Source organism: Podarcis filfolensis (assembly GCF_964270895.1).
Source record: "Podarcis filfolensis genome assembly, chromosome: 7".
Taxonomy (NCBI): domain Eukaryota; kingdom Metazoa; phylum Chordata; class Lepidosauria; order Squamata; family Lacertidae; genus Podarcis; species Podarcis filfolensis.
The window spans coordinates 47,927,209-47,948,038 of NC_139603.1; the positions used below are offsets into that span (position 1 = coordinate 47,927,209).

General features: G+C 42.8%; 1 protein-coding gene across 4 annotated transcripts in view; it reads left to right on the plus strand.

Moving 5' to 3' along the window:
* TAF4B (TATA-box binding protein associated factor 4b) overlaps nucleotides 1-20,830 on the plus strand; it is a 61,769-nt gene that overhangs the window by 23,172 nt on the left and 17,767 nt on the right. For 2 of the 4 annotated variants that reach the window (XM_083622959.1, XM_083622957.1), the window contains 11 exons: nucleotides 1,245-1,393; nucleotides 1,974-2,078; nucleotides 2,731-2,898; nucleotides 2,987-3,109; nucleotides 4,063-4,152; nucleotides 4,794-5,447; nucleotides 7,780-7,909; nucleotides 10,224-10,329; nucleotides 15,499-15,668; nucleotides 18,596-18,726; nucleotides 19,887-20,012. In XM_083622959.1, coding sequence (XP_083479085.1) covers nucleotides 1,280-1,393; nucleotides 1,974-2,078; nucleotides 2,731-2,898; nucleotides 2,987-3,109; nucleotides 4,063-4,152; nucleotides 4,794-5,447; nucleotides 7,780-7,909; nucleotides 10,224-10,329; nucleotides 15,499-15,668; nucleotides 18,596-18,726; nucleotides 19,887-20,012 — 1,917 coding nt within the window. In that variant the 5' untranslated portion in view covers nucleotides 1,245-1,279. Of the gene's footprint in view, nucleotides 1-316; nucleotides 341-1,160; nucleotides 1,394-1,973; nucleotides 2,079-2,730; nucleotides 2,899-2,986; nucleotides 3,110-4,062; nucleotides 4,153-4,793; nucleotides 5,448-7,779; nucleotides 7,910-10,223; nucleotides 10,330-15,498; nucleotides 15,669-18,595; nucleotides 18,727-19,886; nucleotides 20,013-20,830 lie in introns of those variants that run through there. The other 2 variants (XM_083622960.1, XM_083622958.1) reach the window with 2 other exon arrangements.

The following is a 20,830-nucleotide window of genomic DNA, read 5'->3' on the forward strand; positions in this document are numbered from 1 at the left end:
TTATAAATATGTGTAATTTAAAAATATTTAATACAGAAGCCATTGCAGGACTAACATTGCGGTGTGGCGTTTTCTTAACATCTCTATATTGCAAGCTGTGAGAGCAGAGATGCATGACTAAACTAGACCAATTCAGAATTTATTCTTAAATATGTTTGATGGATTTTTAAAAGGTCAAACAAAAAGCTACGTCTGTCATAACACTAACTGGAGCACAGCAGGAATGTAGTAGTCTGCTGTTTAAACAGAGGAACCTAGAAGGGAAATGTGCAGTACTATAGAAGCAGTGTAATATTGCAGAATTCATGTACTGTTTATGCTGCCGATTTCTTGCTTAAAAGTTTGAATTATGCTGTCAGGGAATCAGGAGCAGGAGCAATGGGGAGAGAGGAATGGGAGAGCGAAGGGGAAGAATCCGAGGGCAGCGTAGGGGAGTATGACAGTGGCCCGAGAGATTCCATGAGCTTCTCCAGCGAATCAGAAGATTCCCAGAAGGGGGCGTCGATGGTCAGGGCAAGGGGGGTCCCGGGGGGACGCACCAGAAACAAGGAGCCAGAGGGGAACCCCAAAACAGCAGTGGAGGATCGGGACCAGTTTCCCCACCAGAGCGTAGTGGGGGGGAAGAGTCACATGTGTCAGGGCCAGCGTCTCCTCCAGAGAGGGAGTCAGGGCTGACCACGCCTGCATCGGAGAGTGGAGGAACGGAAGGGAGGTCAGTTGCAGCTAGCCCCCCCGAAGGGGGAAGCAGTGACAGCAGCAGTGAAACGGTCAGGAGGAAAGCTGCTGGCTGGGCGCGCGTGCCAAGTTCAAATGTGCAGGCGCGCGGGACAGCAGGAGACCCGGATGGGGAACCAGCTCCTAAAGCCCGCCGGAGGGAGGGAGACAGCTCAGGGGAATCAGCCTCAGAGGAGGCTAGAAGGGGCGAGACCCCGGCGGGCAGGCGGACCCAGAGGAGGAAAGAGCAGCGGAAAAGGTGGAGCAAGGCTAGAATCTTAAATTGGTGTCAAGGGGGAGGAGACTCAGACGGAGCAGCAGCGGTCTGACAGTTGAGACGTAGAGCTGCGCGCTGCGGCTCTGGAAGTGAAACTGAACTTCAATAAAGACTTTTGTACTTAACAACGAAGCAGCGTTGGTCCTTTGTGAGCTGGGACCTAGGGTAGCTCTGACATATGCAAACTCAGATTTATGTACTTGCTCTTAAGACTGTGCAGTGGAAGGATCTGATAGTATCTTCTTTCCTGCAGGAACGGTTCTTGTCAGAAGCAGCACTGGACAGCTAATGCTGCTGTCCCAACAAGCACTTGCTCAGGTTCAAAGCCAATCCCAAAAGAACTCAACTGTACGACAATCATTGCCTGCAAATGCACCTACAGTCAAAATACAGACTGTACAGGTAATACCTCTGTAATAGCAGTTTTGTTGTGTATTTCTTCTGCTACTATAGCTTTTCACAGGACTTGGGCCAATGCATGTCACTCTCAGGGATGTGGGTGCAGCAGTGAAGTGAATCTAGTCTAGATGCAGGAATCATTTTCTGCTGGCACCACTTGCCCGTACGTAGGAGCTTAAACAACTTTAAAATGTTAAGCCTTAATTGCCTATATAGTACAGTGATTTTCTGTCCTTTCCTCTGCATTCAACTTGCTCATACCAGCTATCACTGTTACTACATGGATGGAAAAATTTCAATACTTAGAAATAAAAACACTTGAACAGTCATAGCCTGAAATGCTTCTTAGGTCATAGCATTTCTGCCTATCCATAGAAAGAAGCCTTATCTACTTGGCATGCTTCTGGATCCTCTTCTGCATTATTTGCATCTTCCTGTTCAGAAAAGACTTTTGCCCAGCATACTTGCAGTTGGGACAAATAACACTGTGTCCAGTTAGAAGGAAATGGTGCTCGGCCGCTTACCCGATATTTCCTTTTGAGGCTTTTACCTAACATTGTATATTCTATTATCTTTCTGAAAGAATTCTGGAACTCAAGTACTGAAAGTATCAGCTGCTCCTCATACAACAGTGACTTGGACAACTCCTTCTGTTAATTCTAATGTTAAGAAGCCTGCTGTAATCCAGGTATGACTTCCTTGTTATTTTCTGGCACTTAAACCTTTTAGCCCACTGAGTCACAAATCTAATAAATGGCCAGGTGGCTTTATAAATCATGCTGTGTGTATTATTATTATTTTTTTACACGTACCCAATGGTGCAGTTGCTAATGGAACTCAAAACATACTGAGGAACAGGAAAACTAACCCCCTCCCTGGTCATCTGCCTCATTCAAGTTGCCATATGGGTTGGGTTAGTCATCCATATTCCCCAGCCTATGGTAGTGTCTAATGCCTGAATCTGACTGCAATAAAGGAGTCTACCTCTAAACATAATGCTTTATGAGCTGTCTTCAGTGATGGTCATTCTCAGCTCCTGGTGGTTGATGGAAATGTGCATGGTTGTTAGGATTACTACCTGTCAGACAAAATCGTTATTGCTAAATCTAAATGTAGGTTCACGTGAGCTAATCTGCATGCATGATGTTATGTGTAGCTGTTTGCTTTCTCCTAAAAGTGTGAATGGGAGACGTTAATGGAAAGTTGTGTTGGAGGGTAGTAGGCACCAACACCAGTAGAACAAAGGTGCCTTCCTGATACTAATATTAATGTAGCAGCTTTAGTTTTGCTTTTTCCTGTCATAATTGAATCTAGCTACATAAATGTTTAATTTCTTCCAGCCGATAGCATCAACAAATAATAGCAGCACCACAGTTGTGGCTGCAAAGTCTTTGGTTACCGGACCAGTGGCAAAGCCTCCTATTTCTGATTCTTCTGTGCTCTCTCTTGCTACGAAGCCAGTCTCTGACACAGAAAGTAGGACAGTAGAACAGGTCAGCACCTCTAAAGTTAGTGCAAAGTAGTCTAAGATTGCTTACCTTTCCCAGTATTTCAGAACTGAACAGAAGTTAATTTACTCTTTTGGCTTCCTACCAGGAAATGCTGGAAAATGTGGAAAAGTGCAAAAACTTCCTAGCAACACTAATAAAACTGGCATCCAGTGGGCCTCAAGCACCTGAAATGGGGCAGAATGTGAAGAACCTGGTACAAAGTCTGTTGGTAAAAGTTCATCTGCAAGTATTTGTGCCCTGATCCTAAATGTATTTACTCAGAAGTGATTTGTGTGCACACAGGAAATAAGGGTGTGAAGTACGGGATGGATTAATTACATGGGGGCATACTAGAGGCCACAACGTCATTGGCTACGGTGCACAGTGGGGCATGGCATAAGGCAAGGATCCCAGTCATCAGGCAGCCTGGCTGCAGGCCAATGTTTCAGTCCTAGCCTGAGTACTGGGACAACATTCAGAGAGAGGCAGGATTCTCAGGCACACCGTGTGAGGCACTCTTGCAGACCTCTCAAACAATGAAAGGCTCCTTTTCCCCCAATAAGTTTTTCTATACCATGTTTAAATATGCATGTGCCTTAATGTTGGAGTGTCATAATTGCCAGAAGCTGATCCCATTCTTTTTCACAGAGTGACTGGTGTAGAGTGTATGACATGGCAATACTTCTGTAGCTGTTTTTGCTTTTCTTGAGCATGTTCAGAATAGGCAAGTTAAATACTGCCTGTTATAGTAACACATGCTGCAAATACAGGTGGGAAACAGGAAAGAGAAGCTAAACAAATAGGAAGGGTTTTGTTTTATTTTACCTGCTTCTGGATACAAACTAGGAGAAATTTGACTCTCTGCAGTCTGTCTCTCTAGTCATGTGGCAGAAATATTGCACAATTTTTTTACCGCCTTGGTACATTTCCAAGTTTCTAGTAACAACTTAGAAATCTAACTTATTGTCCGCAGTTGCTGGTTCTTAACCAGTGAAGAATTAATCTTAGATTCCTTTTGGGAGCTTGCTGATACTGTACACTTTCTTCAATTTAATTGTTGAATAGAATATTCAGCGTATGAAATTGTTAGTACAAGAAAGTGAGTGAATTGGTGGGTTCAGTTTAGGCACATCTGGAGAAACGACATGTTACATTTGTGCAACCATTTCCTTTCCTATCTAGGAAGCCAAAATGGAACCTGAAGAATTTACTAGAAAACTGTACATTGAGCTAAAGTCTTCCCCTCAGCCGTATCTTCTCCCTTTTCTCAAGGTATGTCTAAATGAATTTGCTCCCCATTTTAAGTATCAAAGTGGTGATGGTCCTTGATGGCTGGGTGAAAGGTTGTTTTGAAATGTCAGGAGAATTAATTTGTAAAGCAAAACACACTGGGACTCAGCATGAAGTGGTTGGTGTGGGAAAATGAGCCTTTCCAGCGAAATTCTGTCCATGCCTCCATGGTGTTGTGATGAGAATTGGGGCTCCCCAAATCTGTGATATCAGACCATGTAGTGTGAGGCTAGCTGGCACAAACCTGCATGTACAATTTCGGTAAATTCTACCCATTCAGGGGAAACTTCCTGCCCATTCAGGTTCTTGTGGCTCTCACACATGCAACAAGAGCAGGACTTCAGGACCAGCTTCATAAATGTGTCTGGGATGTTGTCCAGTGTGCTTAAGTCTCCTCTCAAAGTGCAGATTTGTTAATGATTGCAAAGGCAAACAGCCTGAACTTTAGGAATCTTCCTTGAAGATCAGATGTGATAATTCGTATTGTTTAGCTGGTCTGCTAGTTATCTTTTTAATGTTTTAGTGGTGACATTGATACTATTCAATGAGACACAGTGCAGTGTCACTGGTGGAAGGAAAATGCAGGATCTTAATTTTTTTCTATTGCTTTCTTCCTTGCGTAGAAAAGTATGCTTGCCTTACGGCAATTAATGCCTGATGCGCAGGCCTTTATACGGCAGTGTCTTCAACAATCAGGACCACAAACAGCTCCTCCTATTTGTAGCACAGCTTCATCCGCTTCTTCGGTACCTGCTGCCAGCACTCCTGTGACTGCGACCTCTCTTAAAATTCCAACGGGGATACCCTCCCAACAGACTTCAGGCCCAGTCCTCTGTACATCAGGAGTGACAAGAGGATCTGGTTCTCTTCAGCTTGTTCAGACCACGCCTGTTTTGTCAGGGACACTCTCCCTTCAAGGTGCCAGTCCCGTTCCCTCCACTAAACCAACTACTGTGAGAGCTGTACATCCAGTCTCCTCCACTGCAATGGTGGCAACTGGTACCACTTCTCTCCAGGTTGTGAAACCAGTCCATACCCCTGCAATGTCGTCATCACCTGCATTTACTGCTCCTAGTTCTGTAAAGCCACCATCTTCTGCTGCAGCAACATCTCTACAAGCTCTGAAGCCAACCTCGACTACTGCTGCACCAACTGCTACAACAGCAGTGACCACGTCTCTCCAATCCATAATGCCAGTTGCTGGGAAACCAATCACGATCAGAGTTGTCCATCCCAGTTCTGTCCTTTCCCATTCAGCTCAGACACAGGCTGTAAAGGTAAAGTAGCTGATAAGTTTATCTTGCTCTTGATCTGTAAAGCTCTGAAGTTTTCTAACCTTAGCAGTTCAGCCGAGCCAGCAATTCAAAGGCAGTTTATCAGCATATAATTAAAATGTCACTTGTTCATTTGCCCCATATGCCCCTTATATATGCATAACTTGACACCTGAGATGTCCATTGTAAAAGGTTAATAATATATGAGGAAAGGGGCAGTATGGAGATATGTGAGTACTAAGCAACATTGAGGAATATATCTGTCTGATAGTAGTCCACTCAAAGAATCAGGAATGTTTAGCACCCATCTCCATGAATAAAACTCTGGCAGATACTAAACAGAGCAGCTTTCTAGGTATTTGACAATGTAAACTAAGCATTCCAATACCAGAACTTTACTGAGCATGAATACTAGAACTGCGTGTGTGTTTGCACAGTTCACCCATTCTGTGTACTTGACCGTAGACAGACCATTATATCTTGGCCTCATTCCCATAATACAGATTGGGGGGATATGGTCTACTTTACTGGGTTATTGTACGGATTAAAGACTATGTTACATACTTTGAATGTTCAAGAGCTGTACAAATGTTAAATGGTGATGGTTGACTCAGCTCCCCACTGCTAAGTCTGTCTCATTTGAAGTCACCATAGGTACTGTTGTTGGACATCCCTTTTCTTCCCTGATCTACCAACTGAAAGAGATGTTAAAGTTACCGTGCAGTTATTTTCTGTTTGATAAGGAGAGCAGGAAACCTCTCACAGACAAATAAAAGAAAGCACTACTTCATGCAGCACATAGTTAAGCTATGGTACTTGCTCCCGTGGGAGGCAGTGATGGCTGCCATCTTGGATGTCTTTAAAGGAGGTTCAGGCAAATTCAGTGGCTACCAGTGGCTACTAACTGTGATGGCTGTGTTGTGCCTCCACGGTTGGAAGCAGTGTGCTAGAAACTACAGGAGAGGAGAGTGCTCAGGTCCTCATTGTGCATTTCCCACAGGCATCTGCTTCTTGGCTACTGCAAGAACAGGATATTACACAAGATGGGCCATTGGCCTGATCCAGCAGACTTTTCTTAGTTTATTAAATTTGCAGTGCTGCAAATTGTACATACACAGTGTGTGAAGAGCTCCATTATTAGGTATCAGATACGGCCTCTTAAGGACAGCGGTGTTTTTTCTGTCTGATCTATAACATTTTCTGGACTGTTCTGTCTCTAGAATTGGTGCTCTTCATCCTTGGGATCCTTAGATGCTGTGGAACAGCAACTTTAATAATTCCTGAGAGTTAGGGCTAAGTGACAGCAGATGATGGGATCTGTAGTCCAGCTGGAGAGCCAAAGTTGAAGAAAACATCAATGTTTCGCTTGGCAGTTTTAAAATGCCCATCTAGTTCTTATTTCTAGAGGTTCACGTCACTGGGAAGATTCTAATTACGTCCCATGGAAATGGAACAGTTTTACCCTGATTTTTCACGTTTGGGGTGGGGGTGGGGTTAAGCATCTCCTGCTTTTGGCATAAAGTTCATACCATTCAAACTTCACCACAGAACCCCTACATCAAACTTGTTAGTATTCTGGAAAGCTGTTGAATACGTGGGAGCAGGAGAGGTTAGAAGGCACTTTTAGTCTTGTAAAACATTGGGGGTACATAATGTCTTTAACTGTGAGCCATGGCAAAATGGCTTCTGATATTTGCCCTTTTGAGTCGTAGCAGTAGGTAGCTTTGATCTCATTTTATTCATCAAACAGATTTATTTAAGATAATTTCATCCTGCTTTTTGACATTATCCCCAAAGCAGTTTCATGTGTTTAAACCAACATCAAACAGCCAATAAAACAGTAAAAAAATTGAAGAGGAGCACCAGCGGTTTGACACAAGTTCATAAATTCACCAGATCCACAAATCCCTTCTGAAGCAAATTCCAGCTGTCCTAAACAGGAAAGACCAGGGGGAGAAAGTTTCATAATCTCATTGGTGCCACTGGGAAGGGTCTGTTCCATATTGCAAACTTTGGCGCCTCTGATAGAAGGGAGAACACTGAGCAGTGGTTCTATCGGTGTCTTTTAAGTGTGCAAATAAGTTTATATTGGAATGCTCACAAAGCATGTGTCCTGCCAATATGATTGTACCCATTACTGCTGGAAGAGGGGGAGTGTAGTCAGACTTCTTAAAGCCATTTGACATCCTAATGTCATTTACAAGCTTGATCTTGGATGACTTGGTCAGCCCTGATGCAAGTGTTGCACTTTCATGTGCATGACTAACTTGATCTAATATTGTGACTGTTTAGGTTTGCAATGTGTGCTGAGTACTTTTATGTGTAACTTTTCCAGATAGTCCAGCAGCCTTCAGGAAGTATCTTGAAAAAAGTCACACTCGAAGAGGCTTCACTCCATGCTGTGAACAAATCAGGTGAAAAAATGCCATTAAACACTTTGATCCAGTCTAGCCAGCTTCCAGCAGGTACAGTTAAAAGTTATCTGGCTGATTTCAGACCTCATACCCAAACCATAGCTTGCCTAGTTTTCTGTGAACTGCCTTGAGACCTCCGGGTATAGGGCAGTATATAAATTCAAAAAATAAATAAAATAAAAATTGATTTGAACCATTGAGTGCGCACCATGCTGTTTCCACTTTACAAATGTATCACTGTGCTTGGTGGGGTGTCCTGCATTTCAGTGGGTACAGCTCAATGTTTTGTCTGATGTCAATAAGCACGGAATTCCAAAGTGTCCAAAGATTGTTTTCTTACAGCTGTGGAACTAGTATTATGTAGCACCTGTAATGGCACCAGTTCCACATATCAAAGTGGTTGAGTGGGCACATTTGGGTTAAGGTGATCACGCAACTGAACTGCTCCCTAGCCATTAAGGGCTTTATATACTTGGCCAGGTAAGAAAATGACAACCACTCCAGATCTCTGAGCAGGGGTGTTGCATGCTGACAGATTCTCATGCCTGTCACCAAGTGAACTGCAGCTGTATGCACTAACAGCAGTTTCTGGGTTAAGCACAAAGGAAGCCCCACATAGAGTTGCGTGGTTGCAGTAATTCAACTCTGAAGTCACCAGGTTCACAAAAATGTTTAAAACGGGGATAAGGTAGGCTTGGGCATCTCTGTTAGTGTTGCACACTGTAGTTAATTGCAACATGTTACTCAGCTGCTGAGAAACCGGCACTTGTTGCCAATTTTCCAGGCTCAAAGTTGTAAACAACTTGGGCCAAAAATACATTAAGAGTTTGTCTGATTCTATGTTCCATCACTGAGATCCTCTGATGACGAACTTCTAGTGGTTCCACTTACCTCTGATGTTTGTCTGGCCTTTACTATGAGCCAGACCTTGGTTGTGGCAGTTCCAGACCTGTAGAACTCACATCCAGAAGAGATTCAGCAGGAACCATTTCTCGCTTTTTTCCAATGTCTTTTGAAAACTATGTTGTTCAGACAGGCCTTTTTAATATGAATTATCTCTTGTTAACCTTTCAGTATTTTTTGGTGCTTTTTAATTTTTTTAATGAATGTGTGGATTGTATTCCTAAATGTTGTATACCAATTTGATGTTTTTATGAAAGTCTGAACTATGAATATGTCAATAATAGGTGCCATGATACATGGAAAAACAAATTCCAGTATTTCTTTATGATAGCTGAGCTTTGGCTATCATGATGGTTTTATGATGATAGGAATGAACCCGGATGAGCCTCGGGCTGCTGAAGTTCCCCTCCTCTCAACAAAGCTCTACTTTCCATTACAAACCATCTATAAGATTAACCATTTTAGGGTTCAGATGTAACACTACACTGTGAATAAGCAAAAGCTTCTGTTCTGTCATCTTGGCCACACTGGAAGGTGGCCAGGAGTTTTGAGGAGGAGCAGCTTGCCCAGGCTTGTACCATTTACCCTAAGCTTTCTCATGAAAGAAGGGACGCGGGTGGCGCTGTGGGTAAAACCTCAGTGCCTAGGACTTGCCAATCGTATGGTCGGCGGTTCAAATCCCCGCAGCAGGGTGAGCTCCCGTCTTTTGGTCCCAGCTCCTGCCCACCTAGCAGTTCGAAAGCACCCCTAAGTGCAAGTAGATAAATAGGTACCGCTTCATAGCGGGAAGGTAAACGGTGTTTCCGTGTGCTGCGCTGGTGCTGGCTCGCCAGAGCAGCTTCGTCACGCTGGCCATGTGACCCGGAAGTGTCTGCGGACAGCGCTGGCTCCCGGCCTCTTAAGTGAGATGAGCGCACAACCCTAGAGTCGGACACGACTGGCCCCTATGGGCAGGGGTACCTTTACCTTCTCATGCTATCCTGAATACCAGAAGTGCATTTTCCCAGTGATAGATGCTACCTCTTGAATATTGGCACAGTACTATCCATTGACCCATCCACAACCTTTAAGAAAGATGGCTGGACCTTGCACAGCAAATGTATTAACTGTGCTAAAAGCAGTTGTCTAGAAAATCACTTGGAGAGTTCTCTTAATTACAAGAGGGAGCAGCCTTTGTTAAAGGCAACAGTTACAGATACCTTTGATGTTGGAATATTCTTGGCTATAGCACAGTTGTCCAGGTGTCCATGTCCTGATAAAATAACTTGAGCAGATAATGTGTATGGGAACTGCATTTTGACCTTGAAGCAAATACACAGCTTTCATTAAAAAAAAAAAAAAAACAGAAAAGAAAAATCCTGGACACAGTCTCTCCAGATATCTGTTCTTGGGTGCGCTGTGCGCTGAATGTCATTAAGGATTTTGCTTTCTGCTACGGATTGTTCATCTTTTTTTTTTTTAGGTTCCATTGTGAAACAAATTACCCTGCCAGGAAACAAAATTCTGTCGCTTCAAGCATCTCCTGTTCAGAGAAATAAAATAAGGGAGAACGGAACAAAATCCTTCAGGTAAAAAATAAACAAAGTCGGAAGTTTGTGTACTATGCAAAAGCCTGGCTGGGAGGTGGGGTGTGGGGGTGGGTGGGAAGCAAACAGCCACAGAGAATTGAGTGATGCCTAAATAAATATTTAAGATTTCTGATGGGAGTTTTTGCTTCCTTGGTTCTGATGTTTTAGTGCTAATGAAAGGAAAAGCCTAAAATTTGCCCTGCCAGCTGTTTCAGATATTTACATTCCAGAGCTTGATTGGGTTATATGCTCCTGAAGTCCAGCCTTTCATTTATCTAGTTGCTAGTTCTTTTATTTTGAATTCCTTATCCTGTCTTCTAACTGTCCAACTCATTAAATGAATTCGCACATTGCAAAATATCAGTATTGCTACCTCACTGAAGGAAAATACAATTTAAGTCTGTGGCAACTAAAACTTCACACATTTTAAATCTTTGGATTTGAGATTGCTTTATCCTAGGCAATATTGCTTTATCCTAAGCAATCTTTGGATTTGAGATTGCTTTATCCTAAGCAATGAATAAAATGCTTGAACAAATGATACATTGTAAAGTATACGTGAGCAGATTTTAATTACACACTTAACATTCAAAAAAATATTAATGAAATTAGATAATTCAGTCAATTCTTGTTGGAACACTTAAAGAAAAAGTAATTGTAATACAACATTATTCTATAAATTATGAACAAAGATTGTATTTCACTGATCCTTGATGAAAATAAGTCAGCTTCATTAATAACTCTACATACCATATTTTTCTTAGTTATTCTGTTGGGGTTTGAGGTAGTCAAATATACTATATTTGCCCATTGCTGATAGATTTAAGCTAATTCTAAGTCGGCAAACTCTATTCCTTTTAAATAGCCCAGCAGCATTTTTGTAGGGTTCAGAAGGGTATCATACCTGTTAGCTGAATCTTAGGGTTTAATACAGGCTTGAGATTTATTAACAGATTTCAATTGAAATCAAATGTGTCTAGTTGTCTGTGATTGTTGGAAAAGAAGCTGTATTTGTTTTCATCACCCTGAAAAAATCATTTTAATGTGGCCAGTAACTGGAAGGAAAATCCCTTTCAGATTTCTGTTGCATAGAAGGCTCAGAAGTTGACACATTAGTGTAGTCCACTCTTGGGGCAAAAAGTCACTCCAGAAGATCTTGGCCCCTTCCTTTATTGGGCAATAGCCTTTCCCCTTAAACTAGTGCTGTGCTACCTTTTGGTGTAATAGCACGAGGATTTAGTACAAGTCTGTGCCATGCATAAAATGTTTTGGGTTTGGGGAGGGAGGCAAGGATGTCAGTGGCATCTTGTGCAGAAGGGGAACCTTTGGCTGTTCAGATGATGTTGGGACTACAACTCCTGCCATCCCTGACCATTAGCCATGCTGGCTGGGGCCGTAGGGCATAAGTATGGCATTCATCTAAGTTTTAGACACTTCAATGCACATAAGGTAGGCCCAGTAACCCTAAGACTCTGGCAATATCTGGTGGAGGGCCGTAGGTATAAGATGAGAAAGCAACTCTACTAATTTAGTGCTAGTATACTATGGCAGGGACGCGGGTGGCGCTGTGGGTTAAACCACAGAGCCTAGGACTTGCCGATCAGAAGGTCGGCGGTTTGAATCCCCGCTATGGGGTGAGCTCCCGTTGCTTGGTCCCTGCTTCTGCCAACCTAGCATTTCAAAAGCACGTCAAAGTGCAAGTAGATAAGTGCCACTCTGGCGGGAAGGTAAACAGCGTTTCCGTGCGCTGATCTGGTTCACCAGAAGTGGCTTAGTCATGCTGGCCACATGACCCAGAAGCTGTACGCCGGGTCCCTCGGCCAATAAAGGGAGATGAGCGCCGCAACCTCAGAGTCGGTCACGACTGGACCTAATGGTCAGGGGTCCCTTTACCTTTTATACTACGGCAAAAGACTGTAGCAAGGGAGCTTTTCCCCTCCAAATATGGAAGGTTAGGGTAGCTACTTTAGCTGTAGTTCAGGAAGTTTCTGTTCTCACTACTACTTCTAAGTTGTAGCATAAGGTCTGACATCCCAGCAGTTAGCAGCATCAAATGCTCTATTGAACTTCTACCATATAATTAAAACTGAAAGATAACTGTGATAATTCATGGCTGTTAAGGAAGATTATTTCACTATCTCTGTTTGCAGATTCTAGCTGGAAGTTACACTACCTACAAGAGACTATGTACTTGGGGGTTGGGGGACTTAATGCTTTCCCCAAACTCTGGTCTGTGGACCACATAGAGCTTCATTCACATGGTCCATGGGGTGTCTGTGGTTGAATGTGGAAGGTGGTGCATCCATCATGTTAAATATTCATATTCATTTTAATTGCTATTTCTTGGTTACATTTCTTACATTGCGTTACAATTTGAATTCTGTGGAATTCAAATTGTAACGCAATGACATACAATATATGGGAAATAAAAATATGATCAAAATCATGCATCACCTAGCACAGCACATTAAAATCGCTACAACATGCAGAAAAAAAACATTAAGTTGGTCCACCAAGACCTGTTGCAATTTTCAAGTGGTCCATGGTGAAAAGTGTTTGGGAGCCATTTTTTTGCAGCATCACACTTCGGTAAAAAGAATGGTAATCTGAAATCCTTCATCCTAAAGCTAGAACAATCTTACTTTTGTCCAGATGTCTTAATTTTGCTTTTTACCTGTGCGAGAGCTTTCTTAAATAGAAAGAAAGACAATGAACACAGATGAGTATATAGCTGCTACCAACCTAATCCTAGATTAAATTTTAAATTGTTCCATGCAGATTTTGATTAGCAGCCTCTGGCTGGCATCTTACAGGTTTTAGCTCAAGCCTGTCCTTATTTTTAGAACCATTGTGTAATTAAAATAGTGAAAAGTGCAGGGCCAATATTTGAACAGCAGAGGGTGCTAAAGACTTGTTTGTCAAGTTTTTGTGTGTGTTTCTTCATTGAAAAGTTTACTAAATGAGATATACTAAATGAGAAAACCAGGAGGGACTTGCTTCAATTGGAAAGTTTGATTAGATCAGTGTACTCCACGCTTAAGAACATAGTTATGAACCAAACTAATAAAATGCTTAAGTAGAGAAGCAACTTCTGTAACTGACAAAATAAATGTCCCAGATTAATGGTTTCTGTGGATAATCCATAACTACCACAGGAGGAAATATTATTGATGTTGGCAAACAGTCTGATCCTGGGGACTCGGTCCCAAGCATACCTGCCTGCTAGGTCCTAGTGAAAAGATCAATTCATGCCACCCCCTAATCTTGAGCATGTTACTCAGTGAGCCTTAAGTGCATTTTTATTACCATGTTCACTAAAATATGAACAAATGGGTTCAAGACCAATCCCAACAAAATCCCACTTCTTTTCTTTCAATACTTGTAAATACTTGTAACTCTTTTTTTACTTGTTGAAAGGAGTATTTTTCCTTGTGGTACCATATCAAATGCTCTACTGGAATGAACTAGAATGGCCCCAGCTTGCATATCAAGTTCTCTTAAATATTAGGTTAATTGAACAATTGAACCCATGTTGCAATACACCCTTGTTACTCATTTTGTTATAGTAGTAAAGTTCCTTTAACCATTACACAGACAAGTTCAAGTCCTTGTTTCTCCTTCATTTCTCTGATAACCTTATTTTTTAAACTAAAAGATCTAATACTTTTCTGACTTGACTGTGCTTATTTTTCTATGCGATCTTGCTCTTGGCAAGCTTAAAGTATTGGGCCTACCTTGAATGAGCTGGTGCTGTGTCCACTGCTATATATATATATATATATATATATATATATATATATATGTATATATATATACACACACACACACACACACACACACACACACACACTGTATTTTTCACCCTATAGGACACACTTTTTCCCCTCCAAAAATGAAGGGGAAATGTGTGTGCGTCCTGCAGGAGTTCCCGCCGGGCACCCTAGGCTTGTGGATAGCAGCCTGCACCCCGAAGCTCAACCTCGCCATTGCTCCCGGACCCGTTCTGGGGGCTGGGGTCGGGGAAATTTTTTTCTTTATTCCCCCCCCCCCAAAAAAATAAGTGCGCCCTATGGGCCGGTGTGCCCTATAGGGCAAAAAATACGGTATATATAAGCTCACCCTGGATCCCCTAGTCTGTGGTTGTCATTGGCTGGTTGTGGCAGAGCAGCTGCAGGCATTATTGGGTACAACCGATAGTCTGGACCCATTTTAGTCTGGGTTCAGACCTGATGTTGGGATGAAATCAGCCTTGGTCTCCCTGAAGGGAGAGCAACAAGCAGAGTGCAACCTTTGTGTTTTTGCTTGATTTCTCTGTGGCTTTTGATACCATCAACCATGGACCTGGACTGGCTGTGTGACATAGGTGTCAGGAACATTGTTTTATGCCAGTTCATGCTACCTGCAACATCAGTTCCAAAGAGTGGTATGGGGGGATGTTCATCAGGCCTGTGACATTTGTTATGAGGTGCTGCAGGGAACTTGCTTGTTCCCCAGTGCTATTTAACATCTATATGAACCTATTGGAAGCAGTCATCGGGGGATATGGAGCCATGTGTTATCAGTATGCTGGTGGCACACAGCTCTGTTTCTCCACAGTATCTAATCAAGAGCAGCTGTGTGTGGCTGTACATGTGGGCTGTATGGTGGGCCCCCAACAAACTGAGATTAAGCCCTAACAAGAGAGAGTGGTTCTGTGGGCAAGTGGTTCTCGTGTCCAGGCAATAAGTCAGTTACCTGTTCTAAATGAGGTTGAACTTCAGTGCTTCAAATTGCCACTTTCCCAACAGTTTTCCCTCTGCAGAATTTTGAATTCTTTACAAGGACGTCCCCACTTGCTTCTCTGATCCTAATCTCCCTACCCACAAAGTCTCTTCAGTTGTTGTTGTTTTTAATGTCTCACTCAGCCCTCAGACTTCTAATCATGGTCAGTGATGAGTTTCTCAGGAGCCTTCACTTTCCCGCTTATGTCATTTGTAGAGAACTATGCCAAAGTTGCCAAGTTTACCTAAACATTGAACTTGCAGTGCTAAATTCTAGCTAGTGCAGATCAAAGAAATAAAGCAGCCTAGTTAGTGACAGGACCTACGGTCATGTTGGTAAGCACAGTGTTTAATAGAACAGTTTGCCTTTATAACCCAATACAAAATATAATAGAAATTTTGCTTGTAGAGATGAAGATGACATCAACGATGTGACTTCTATGGCTGGGGTCAACCTGAGTGAAGAGAGTGCATGCATATTCGGTTCGAAATCTCAATCAATCGGCGCAATTATCCGTTCTTGTCCAGAAGAACTCTTCCTTTCATCAGATGCACTGCAGAAGAAGATCCTAGAAATGGGTGAGAAAATTGGGGGGCGGGGGTGGGATACTTCAGAATGCAAAACAGGCTGCATAAATCTTAACTTTGACACCACCTCTTTCCTGAATGTACTGGCATTGCTCTGTACTGAGTTACGGAACTTGTATTTAAGCAGCCAAATTTTTAAATAGCAAATTAGCTTGGATCGCAGCAGCACTGAAAGTGAGATTATGAAGCAATATTCATCTTATAAATGGGAAACTAGAGATTTTGGCCAGTGCTTTGCAGTCTTTACTACTCAGTGCTAATGTATAGTTAACACACATCTGTTTGGTTAACACATGCAGTCAAAGACTTCAACCCCTGCCCAAGAAATCTTGAAGCAAGAAACATGGGAATTGGGTGGATGACCTGTTCTTGCAAGGGCTTCATTCACCCTGCAGGAACAGGTTTGCAGCCTGGGAGTACCTATAGATTCCAGCCTGTCACTGCATCCCCAAGTGCAGTCTGTGTGGCTAGGAGTGTTTATGCTCGTCTTTGGTTTGTTCACCAGCTATGGCTGTTTATGGACTGGGATAGCCTGGCTACAACTGTCCATGCTCTGTTGACCTCCCATCTTGACTACAGCAATGTGCTTTATGTGGGAGTGCCCTTGAAGACTGCCTGGAAGTTGCCACTGGTGCAGAATGCAGCTGCTAGTTTAGTGAGGCAACACAATGTGACTGTCATCAGTCCTCAAAGCACTGTGCAGGTTGCCAATGACCTACTGGACTCTGTTTGGCGTGTTAATACCAGCATACACAGCCCTATGTGGCTCGGGCCGCAAGCCATCTTGGACCTATAATCAACAGGGGAGACCTGATTTGTTGGTGGCACCCAGTTGATATTTATTGCTGACGGGGCTTTCTAGGTGGTGATTTCCAATTTGTGAAATCCCTTTACTGATGAGATTTTTTTTACTGATGTTTTAGGGTTTTGTTCTATTTCTGAGCAGGCCAGCAATACATCTTTGAAGCAGTAGATCAGAGAAATGTTCCATGAGCCATTGTGCTGGTGCATAGGCTTCTGGGGCCATTTGACCAAGCAGCTATGAGAAGGATAGTGCCCAACTCATCAGCCAGACAGCAAAGAGGTCCAACAGCAGTGCTTAAGGCAAATCCCACTATTGGTACAATTAAATAGGAGGGGATGTTCTAGGGTTGTCTTCCCCTTAAACATCTTTTTGGGTGTGCATACCTTTCCCCTATAGTTGGGGTGGGGGTAGAAGGTGCAGGTGTGTCTTGGCCACAGGTTGCTCCTGGAAAGGGGTTACCGGTATGTCATGTGAAAGTCTGTTCCAAAACCACCTTGACTTGGATCCCCAGCTTTTCTCCCCTGCCCCAAAATGGCCTCAGCCAGAGGAAGGAGAATGGCAGAAGCATATGGCCACAAACTGAAGTTAGGTGGCTAGGTCCTACAAAGCCTAAATCATCTAGCTGCAAGTGTTTCAGATATAGAGCACAGACGCTGTTTAGTAACGGGGACTCTGCATGCAAAACCCAAAGAGTTAAACATTAGAAGTGTGAATTTAATACTGTACAAGTAGCATTTTTCATTGTCCTTCATGGATGAAACTTGGGCACACACCTTGGTTTAAAATTTAGCATGGCCACCAGGGGCCAAACAGAATTGCTTTGGAGGCTGCATTTGGCCCAAGGGTTGCAAATCTGCCATCTCTGCTCTAAACAAATCCTAGTTTTCTTTGTTTTCCCAAATCTCAACATCTTAATTTCCGCAAATGTTTGCAAGCTACCAACAGTGAAGCTGCTTTGCAGAAGTGTAAAGTGCAGCCTAAACCAAATGTTGGAATATGCTTTCTGCCCATAAACAACTTAATGTAAAAGGTGACCATTTTAATATTAAAACAGTAGCTTGTCTTACTCTCTGCCGAGGTTCGTGATAGCAGCCAGCAACCCCTTGCACACCTATTTTGAGGGTACATTTTATTCTTGGCATGAAATATGCCTTTTCTGCATTAGTATACTTGTTGTTTTAAGTTCTCAAATCTCTGAAGGGGAGAGAGTGCAGGTTCAGGAAAATGCCTTTGGGTCTGCATTTAATAGTAATTTTGCTTCCATGGCACTGAATTGCCTGGGCAGCTGCTACACCTTACGAAGCCTGTGCTGAAAGCAGGGTCTGTTGTCAACCAGAGGAAGCCTTCATTAGTTACATGCGCTACTGCAGAGCACTGCAGAGAAGATGCTTAGCCTTAGTGTAGGGTTCAAGCAGCTTTCCTTAAAGCAGTCTGCCTCTGTGCCATTGCTCTGAAAATATTAGGGGGAGTGAAGGGATGCAGAACAAGAGAGAAGCAGAGCTCACCCAGGCAAGCTGCAGTTATGGGTGAAGAGGAAAGGGGGCCGCTTTAAGGCCCTATTGGACTTCGCTGTTTTCCAAGCTGTTGCCTTGAGACACTGGGTCAAGCTGCCATATGCTGTTGGCTGGACTGGAGTATGAAAAAGGCCCAGTATGTTGCGAAAAGCTACTCAGTTCATTAACATGTCAAGATTTAACAAGCACTGTGTCAAAACAGGGCAAAACGTAACTGTGTGTGTGGTTTTGTGTTTTTTTTAATTACTGAAATTAACCGAATATGGCACTAATTTCTACAGCTACTACTACTTCCCTTCTCCCAACCACAAGCCTTGATTTCTGTATTCTTATTAACTTTGTCCTATAAATGACCTTGCAAGGAAAGTGATTCTAGGGGCTAAGTGAAACAATGTCTATTTTCTGAAGCTGTAGGCTAGGTTTTATTAATGTAATGTCTAAGATCTTTGAAGTTGTGGCTTTACCAGGAAAATCACAATCTCCCAAACCTTTATTCATAATGGGTATGACTTCCAGGGGGAACAGAATGCCTGCTGTGCTAATTATTTCAATTATCAGCTAGTACTAAAACACGTAATGGATTTTCTCTGCCTCCACAGGTAAAAGCCATGACATTACGGAAGTTAATTCAGATGTTCTGAACTTGATCTCCCATGCTACACAAGAGAGATTAAGAGGGCTTCTGGAGAAACTAACTGTAATTGCTCAGCATCGTACGATGACCTGTAAGGTAAAGGAAATAATCATTAAGCTTCTTGGTCTCCTAACAGTCTTGTTCCAGTCAGTGGGTTTTTAAAAAAATTTTTTAAAAAGTAATTGTATTGGCATCCTATATCTAAAATCTGCCTTAAAGTATGCTTCATCATGGACACAGGAGGTTCTTGGCTATTAGGTTGTAAGAATAAAATGCAGTCATGGAAATGGCAATAACCAAAAGGAAGCTAGGTAAAGGTAAAGGGACCCCTGACCATTAGGTCCAGTCGTGACCGACTCTGGGGTTGCGGCGCTCATCTCGCTTTATTGGCCGAGGGAGCCGACGTACAGCTTCCGGGTCATGTGGCCAGCAGGACTAAGCCGCTTCTGGCGAACCAGAGCAGCGCACGGAAACGCCGTTTACCTTCCTGCCGGAGCGGTACCTATTTATCTATTTGCACTTTGACGTGCTTTCAAACTGCTAGTTTGGCAGGAGCAGGGACCGAGCAACGGGAGCTCACCCCATTGCGGGGATTCGAACCACCGACCTTCTGATCGGCAAGTCCTAGGCTCTATGGTTTAACCCACAGCACCACCCGCGTCCCCTAAAAAGCTAACACATACCAATTCCACCTACTGGTTCATTTAGACCAGTATATGTCTGCTTTAACTGGCAGCAGTTCCAGGCTTCTCTCTTAACTAGAGTTTCCAGAGATTCCTCCTAGGACTGTCTACAATCCCAAGCATGCACGCCTGTCACTGGAGGTACAGCATGCTTCCAATTATATGCACCCATTCTTCCCTGCCTTTAAGTGTCTTCAGGCATCAGTTTAGTTCAGTGCTGGGCCTGTTTTCTGAGCTTGGAAGCTTGAAACTGGACATAGGCAAAAATGGTTGTTGTTTTTTGTGGCAGGGAGGGTTGGAGCGAATGGCTGGTTTTAATAGCTAGTATAGATAAGCTAACTGAAAATCCGGAAACGCTTTGGAGGAAAGTAGCTCTTAATGGAATTTAAATTTAATAAATAATAAAATAAGCAGATGCAATCTTGGTAAGCAAATGTGCATTGAATTTATTTTAAACTTGTCTATTACGTTAATGCAAGCTGACTTGCTTTTAACATCTAGGTTGGGGGCCAGTGGTCCATGTTGTATTTTAAAACAACCATAAATTCTCTCTCCCCGCCCCCCGCTTTTTAGGGGAATGACAAGTACACAATAACTAGTGATACAAGGGCCCAGCTTCGGTTTCTTGAGCAGTTGGACCAGATCGAGAAGCAGAGGAAGGATGAAGAAGAGAGAGAGGTGTTGCTCCGGGCAGCCAAGGTGAGAGAATTGTTATTTGCAGAAGACTTACGGCAGCTAAATATTCCTAGACCTAGCTGCTGCCAGTTTGCTGCAGCTGAAAGAACTATACAAGCACATCCATGTAGGGGATGGGTATTTTACAGTAATTGGGTACCTTGAGAAGTTGGACCTCAGAGAAGGGATTCAGGGACTCATGGACTCTGTGGATCCCAAGGTTTACCGAAAAGGTTCAAACTCTGGCAAAGTTTTTTCGCAACAGTGGACTACTACTCTCCATCTTTCCAATATTTTCTATAATAATATTTTTTATTGTATTGTATTTATGCCCCGCCTATCTGGCTGGGTTTCCCCAGCCACTCTGGGTGGCTCCCAACAGAATATTAAAAACACGATCAAACTTCAAACATTAAAAACTTCCCTAAACAGGGCTCCTGAGTCCAAACATGTTGTAATATATGGACACTTCTTGCATTTGTGTGTTTTTTGTGTGGTGCCAGTGGGCCCCCTTGACACTTGAAATGCGTAGGAAAGATATCCCATAGAAAAAAAAAAGATTGATGTTAAAAGCAAATAGGAAAACGTCATACACTTTGGTTATATTACTATTTATCACTATTTCAAAGTTGTTGGTAATAAGCCTATGTCTGGGCTGTATGACTCTAGACCATTTACTGAATGCTGCTCTTGCTAAAAACAGAAATAAGACAGAGCCAAACACTCAAAAATTAGAACTAGATGGTGGGGAGTTTGTAGCCTCTCCTTCTATTATTATTTTTTGTTGCTTCATGTTGAAGACAAAAATGGATGAGCAGCAGCTAGAGGACACTTCTGCTTCC